General features: G+C 52.9%; 1 protein-coding gene across 3 annotated transcripts in view; it reads right to left on the bottom strand.

The window, feature by feature from the left end:
- PLA2G6 (phospholipase A2, group VI (cytosolic, calcium-independent)) overlaps positions 1-7,108 on the bottom strand; it is a 16,036-nt gene extending 8,928 nt beyond the window's left edge. For 2 of the 3 annotated variants that reach the window (XR_663975.1, XM_009332644.1), the window contains exons 1-7: positions 6,671-7,108; positions 5,889-6,104; positions 4,880-5,060; positions 3,123-3,310; positions 1,809-1,905; positions 648-830; positions 330-438 (exon numbers count right to left, since the gene is read on the bottom strand). Coding sequence is in view for 2 of the 3 variants with exons in the window: in XM_009332644.1 (XP_009330919.1) it covers positions 330-438; positions 648-830; positions 1,809-1,905; positions 3,123-3,310; positions 4,880-5,060; positions 5,889-6,104; positions 6,671-6,879 (1,183 nt within the window). In the remaining variant the exon portion in view is untranslated. The remainder of the gene's footprint in view (positions 1-329; positions 439-647; positions 831-1,808; positions 1,906-3,122; positions 3,311-4,879; positions 5,061-5,888; positions 6,105-6,670) is intronic. The other variant, XM_009332643.1, reaches the window with a different exon arrangement.
- Positions 7,109-7,144: the final 36 nt, after the last annotated feature.

Here is a 7,144-nt window from a genome sequence, read left to right on the forward strand (position 1 = left end):
TCGGCTGGGCGGTTGCGCAGCACGCCATCATCCTGTTGGGAGCCTGCAGCGCCTGACATCGTGGCTTGAAAGAGGGGGAGTGCGTGCCAGCTTTTCCTCTTGCATCTCTGTCTCATAGAAGAGAAATTCATCAAGGGCTATTAATACAAAGCCTACACTGCTAGCTCAGGAAGTGCCTAGCTGTGAGCGACTAGAAGCTGGGAAAGCATGTTGGAGAAGCATCACTCACACTTGGCATGTTTTCACCTCTCACCAAGATACTGTTTTGGCCACCAAGGGGAGACAGGATGCTGGGTTCACCCTGTAACGCTGCTGACATGCTCCCTCACCTTTGCTGCTCCTGGCTGCCAACAGTCCTGGTGTCTCCCCGAAATCATTGGGGATCTCGACATCTCCTCCAAACACAACAATCGCTTTGATCATATCCAGGTGGTCATGCTAGGGGACAAGAGAAAGCTCAGTCAAGAGCCACGCTCCCCTTGACTACATCACCTCTCATTCCCTCCCTCCTCTTTCCACTAGCCAAGGCACCCACAAGGGATCACCCCATGAAAGACAACATCTAGAATTTCAAAGGAGTTTGTCCCTGCCTCAACCCTTCAAGAAAATCCTCTCTCCTTCCCAGCAGCCTCTTGCAGAAAACTCACCTTCATGGCCAGGTGCAGTGGTGTGTTGCCATCCTGACCCCTGGCATTGGTGTGGGCGCCGGTTGTCAACAGTACCATGGCACAGTCAAAGCGTCCCCTCTTGACCGCAATGTGCAGAGCCATGTCAGCCGTCCGGCTGGTCAAGTTCACCTCAGAGCCGTACTCAAGCAGCAGCCGTGTCATCTGTGCCCAAGCGTGCACACGCCAGGTCAAGAAGAGAGAAAGCGATCATCAGGACAACCACCTGGGCACTCAAACGATCCAGGTCTCATGGCAAGCAAAGCAGGGGAAGAGGCAGGACCCTTAGCCTGGAAACGGCTGGCTGGCAGATGCCAGCTGCATTGTTCCAAGCACTGGAGATGGGGTTTGTCTGTCTTTTACCACAGAACTAGTTGGTGGTTTCACAATCTGGCTAAAGCTTCTGGATGTTTTGGGACTTATATGCAAGTGTAGCAACTGGCTGAGAGCAATGGAGAAAAAACAGTTCCTACTCAGGCCAGAATCCTTGCAGACTGGAGGGAAAAAGTTTGCTTTTTGATCCTCTCTTTATAAGCCGAGAAGATTTATGTCTGCTCTGAAACTCCGCAGGACATTTCTGAGAGGGATGTGACACTGCAGGAGGGAAAACAGTCCTGCCATAGGAATGTCCTCTGCTTGCAACAAGCACCATCAGGTGCTCCAGCATGGCATATCACACCACTGATCTGCCCATCTCTGGCAGAAGATGGACCATAACCCACATGCCACCACCCTGTGCCTACCTCACACTCTCCCTGCAGTTTTCAAGGCATCAATCTGCTTCCTTCCGTGAAACTGTCAGTAATGAGAAGAGAGCTCCCCCCAGGGGTAACAGTGACACTGCTGCAATTTCCCCAACAAAAAGGGAAAAGGGACAAGCTGGCAGGTTCACAGCCAAGGATGACATACGAGGGACGAGCCCACCAGTGTGTTTCACTGCAGGGCTCCACTGCTCCATCCCCCGTGGCAAACGGCACTGATCAGCACAGGCCAAAGAAAATCAAACATCGGGCTGCTGGCTGGGCTCTGACATTCCCAGGGCTCTGCACATGCGCTCAGGAAAGGGAGTGGTCAGCAGCAGGAGGAATTAACCGGGTGCTGGGTGGCAGCACAGGCCCTCGCCACGGATTGGCTTCCATTTACCTCTGCTTTCTTCGCCCAGTGCAGAGGAGTGGCTTCATAGCGCGGGTCCTTGGAGCGAACCTGGCTGGCATCCACCTCGAGGATGGCCTGGGCACACCTGGCAAAGACAACAAGATGAAGGGATGGGTGGCTGCCGTCTTGACTCAAGACCTTCACTCACATCAGCACCTGCCTCCCGCCCAGAGTGTTTCAGGAAACCCTTCAGCAGCAGCAGGCTCTCTGCAACACCTGCAAGTTCCCCAGCTGCAGTTTTGTTTTGCTCTTTTTAGAAAGGAAGGGCGCAACAGGAAGCATACAAGCTGTGGAGCAACATCTGGGTGCTTCTCCAATACAGGCATACGGCATTTCTGGAAACCCTCAAGACCCGAGGGGAAATTCTTCTCTTCTCCCTTTCTCTCCGTGGAAACGTGAGGATAAAACTGGAATTGTTAAATACTTGCTGAAATTAGGAATCCGTGTACTTCCCTATGAGTGAAAAATCACACCTATTGTAAATAGACTAGTACCTAGAAAGTGTGGGTAGGTAGACTTAAGAAACAAGCATACGCTCTCCACTCCGAAACGCCACCAAACAAACCATGTACAAGAGATCAAGCCCCACTGCAAAGTAAGGGACCTAAGCACATTTTTGGCTTGTGAATGTGTCTCTAATCTTGGAAAGCACTTTTCAAAATGCTGAAAAATTAGCTAGCAGCAGCTAGTGTTGACTTGAGAGCCCTATTTGTAGAGCTCGGACAGTCTATGAAAATTAAGTATTATAAAGCACATACAAAGAGAATCAAATCTCTCCAGGGAAAACAAAACAGGGAGTAAACATCGTGTCTCTTTTGATTCAGTTCCAGAGTGTGTTATTAAGAGTCAAGAGTATCTTTAGCCCACAGGAGACAGGACTAACTAGGCTTTGAAATGAAAGCTTATTAGGATCAGAGCACTGAAAGACAGAGGTACAGCAATTAGCAATACTATTTAAGCATCAGTAAATCATCTTCTCACAGCTTATTCTGAGAAAAAGTATTTCACAAACTTTTTTTTTTTTTTTTAAATCTGTGTCTTTCTCCTGATGTCTGATACTAAATAATATATATATAGATAAATTCAGGGAAAAGTTTTTTTTTCTGAAAATGTTTCTTTCTTTTCCACACTGGCACTTCTCTGCTCTTTTGCCAACTCCGTGATGCAGCAGAGGACAGCACAGGACATCTTCCTACTGAGCACTGCCCTGAAAGGGGTCCAGTCTTGGACAACCCTGAGCAAGCAGACAGGTCCCCAGACTGGAGGAAGAGCCCTGTTCTGGCAGCCCAGGCGGTTACTTACCCCTTCTGGGAGAACTTCAGTGCCGTGTGGATGGGGTAGCCCAGCGTCCCCATGACACTGCAGCTGGCATGGCATTTCAGCAGAGACCGAACCATGTCCTCTTTGCCCAGCTGACAAGCGAGATGCAGAGCGGTCAGCCCCTCATGGCTCAGGTGGTCCAAGCCAGCAGTTGGGGTTCTGCCCAGGAGCTGGGAAGAGGAGACAATAGATAAATAGACAGACAGACACAGAAAAGCACCGTCTCTCTTCCTGAGCTCCGAGGACAGACTCTGGTGCACTGGGCTCCTCACGATGCTACAGCCTGTCCTCTCCACCCCTGCTTCCAACACAGTAGCTATGGAAGTGCTCCTTCTTTTCTCTCCCCAAAGGGTTTATCGCTGTTCTCTGTGCCCTCTTCCTCTGGCCCAGGTGCTTCTGAGACACCCCTCGGCCAAAAAGGGCTCGCACCACCTTGAACGACACAGGCCAGCAGACTCCCACCATCTCCCACTGCATGAGCCAACCTCAGCCCAACCAAACGAGAGCGCTAACTGAAACCAGTAGTTTCCTCTCCTGCTGAGGCCCCATCAGTTACCACAGCCAGTCAGCTGCAACCTCCCCTGCAACTCCACCATCGCTTTCAGATACAAACAGGATTCGGTTTAAAATATACAGGTGGGGATACATTTGAAGGAATTTTCCTATTCTCCCTGTAAATTTTAGACCTGTTACCTGCTGCTTGATTCGTTACACAAAAATATCCTGCTGCCGTACTGGGGAAACCCTGCAAGCCTTGGTGCATGCAAGAGAAGCGGGAATTTAGAGTTTCTTTTCTCTGGTTTAGCAAGGAATCAAGAGAGAAAAGAAACAAACAGGAGACAGATCAGACCTGGAAGTATTTCTGTAACAACAAGCCAAGTTGCTGCCATCAGAGAAATAAAGGAAGATGGTATCTTTTTAATACAAAGGTCCTAACTGCCCTGCTCCACAGCATGTCAAGCCCCGATCGTCATCCCTCCCCCATCACGCATTAGGAAACTCCAGCACAGTCTGGCAGGCAGAGGGAGAGCTGTCACAACAGGTATTGGGCAAATGTGGGGGGTGCAGCCATAGGGGAGAGCCGGTCTCACGCTCGCACTGGGTGCTGGGGAGCTGACAGATCTGAGGAACCAACGTGGAAGGCCGCCCACGCCCTTACGAACCCTGTCACTCTGCCCAGCACTTCTCAGCAATCGAGAACGCCTCTGGCTTCAGACTGTCTCTGCCTCGAGGCTCTGATTGCTGTTCCCTGTGCAAGGCCGCTCAGTCCAAACAACAGGTTCTGCAGCTCAGGAGAGCCCAGGGCGGCTCCGAACTGTCCTTCAGTCTGTGGGCAACACACGCTCCCCCACAGCAGCCTAAACACACGCTCCCCCACAGGAGCACTCTGCCCAGAACCAAATACCCTGCTCGGAGGAGATGGAGAAGGGACAGCCAAGGGCCTGAGGAAAGGCAGGATGAAGGCCTGATGCAAATAGCAATGAAGGACACTTTCTGAGGAGACTTGCTTAATATCCTTGTTCCACTGCAGGGTGGAATCTGGAGCCTGCTTACGGGAAACAGCACCACTAAAGGGGGAAGAAAGAGGCTGAAATCAGCCTCAAGCATTAACTTGATGCTGCAGCAGAGGGAACTGACTTTCTCCTCCCCTGTTTCCAGCTATTTTCCTGTCTCTCTCCTCACAGCATAGAGAGGACCCATTCTAGTCCCATTCCCCCCAGCTTTGAAATCGCTCCCACCTCGATGGTCTGGGGGCTGTTCCCTCGCACAGCATAGTGGAAAACAGTCTCCCCGTTCCTGTCAGTAATGTCCACCCGCGCGTGGCACTCCAGCAGCTCCAGCAGGCACTCCATGTCTCCCTTGAGGCACGCCAGGTGCAGCGGGGTGCAGCCATCCTCGCTGTCCGTGCTGTTCACGCAGCTGCAAGAGATGACTCAATGTGAGGCCAGGAAGGGCTACGAAGACAACTTGCAGCTGCCCCGGGAGCTGATACAAAGGTACCTTCCACATCTGCAAGAGGTCCCGCTGGTGCAAACCACGAGGTTCACAAAAGCCCGGCCTCTTGCCAGGGAAGGAGCACAGGGAAGGGCCACCAAGAAGCCCTGACACGGACCCTCTCCCTGACATGCTGCTCCTTCCTCTGCCCCCCATATGGGAGCAGCTCCCCCTGCCCAAAGGAAGGCAGGAGACAGGTTACAGTCAGCAACCTGGCGGAGGTGCTGCCATTAGTCTCCCAGTCCCCTAATTCCTCATTAGTCTCCCCTACCCTCAGTGAACTTCCCCATGGAAAGAGAGCAAGGGCTTGTAGCCAAAAACTGTTCCCAGAAAGACAGTCCTACTGTACCGCCTCTCTCGTGGTTTACAAAGTCAGCCACAACCCCCTCCAAAAAGCAGCTCCACAAGGGTTGCAAGAATCTAACTAGTGCCTCTAGCAAAACACTTCAATCCTTTAGCTCAACCCCAGAGCTCTGGGCTTTAACGTCTGCAGCAGCAGGTTGAAAGCCCACCAATAAGCTTCCACAGTGACCATCGGACCCCCTTTGCTACCACATCTGTCATTCAGGCAAGACACACCAAGGCTGGCACTTTTAAACTCGACCTCTGCAGTAACCACAGGCGTTAAGCTCCCCCCAGAAGCAGCCCCTGTTGCTTTGGTACATCAAGCCAGGATACCCTAATCTGGCCTAGCCTGCCCTACCGAGCTCATTCCCAGCACCAGGCTCACCGGAGACCCCTCCCGCTCCTTGCCTCAGAACGTGGTTGTGCCGGAAGCTCTCACGATGGCCCATCTCCACCGCGACATGTGCCAAGGACCAGCTGGGGTGGTTGCGGAAGCAGTCACTGAGCTGCTGGAGATCCTCCAGCGACAAGGGCTGGCGCGAGCTCTTGTAGAAAGGGTGCAGCTGCCTGGCATACTGCTCAAAACGCATCAGGGCATCTGCTTCATTGTCCAGCTGGAAGAGCCTGGTGGAAAGGCAAACGCAGTGTCGGTCCTGCTCAAAGAAACCACCTCCATCCCATGTATCTGAGAGAAGCAGCTCTTCTTAAAACATTAGTGCTGGGCACCTTCCCATTCCTCCTCATCCGGTGTCATGCTTGTTCCAAGGGAAGAAAGGAGCCTACTTCATTAGCAGAGAGCATCTCCTCTTCCTGAGGAACGTTAACTTTTGGGCTGAAAGTTAACGTGTTAAGCATCCTGTGCTCCCGATCCCACAAAGCACTCGGGTACGAACAGAAGTGCATGTATCTGTGGATGTTCTGACCCGAGTACCTATTTCACAGTTGCCTGTTTTCACAGTGTTTGGACCCCGTCCTGCCCTGTTCTCACAAGCTGCTTTGATGACGACTCCTCCACCAGCACACGCAAGGGCCTCCCACTCTTCATGAGCCCACCTGCTGATCAGAGCCCACCTGCTGATCAAACACATCACCCCACACCCACGCCCACAAAGCACTGCGGTCCTGAGATCTGAGAGTTCGGGTCTTTAGTTTCACGCCTGAGTAGTGATGGCTAAAGATCCGTCACTTACCGGAAAGCGACCTGTGGACTCTGGGGATTCACCAGCAGGCAATCCCATGAGCGAGCATAGCTGTTCTTATACAGGGCCACCCTGCCTTCCTCCCTCAGGCACGTATGAGCGGCATACTCCGCAGCCGGCACCTCCTTCACCCGGTAAGGGTTTGTGAATATTTGGGTGACGCTGCTGATGGTATTCACCAGCCGACCGAAGAACTGCATCTTTCTGGAGACTCGGGCGGCTTCTCCCCCCGCGTCCTGAGGGAAACCCGGTCACAGGCTCCGCCCGGCCCGGCCCCTGCCCTTCCCTGAACTTAGCCACCCGGCGCCAGGAAAGGAGAACCGAGAGCCGCCGGGGTGACACACCACCCGGGAGGAAAGCCCGGCACCGGCACCTGCGGTTTTCCTTCCTGGCTCCTCCGGGAAGAGCACCCGCTTCTCCTCAGCGCCTCACGGCGACCGCCGACCTCTGACCTCCCTCTCGCCG

This window comes from Pygoscelis adeliae, unplaced genomic scaffold (assembly GCF_000699105.1).
Source record: "Pygoscelis adeliae isolate BGI_AS28 unplaced genomic scaffold, ASM69910v1 Scaffold399, whole genome shotgun sequence".
Lineage (NCBI taxonomy): Eukaryota > Metazoa > Chordata > Aves > Sphenisciformes > Spheniscidae > Pygoscelis > Pygoscelis adeliae.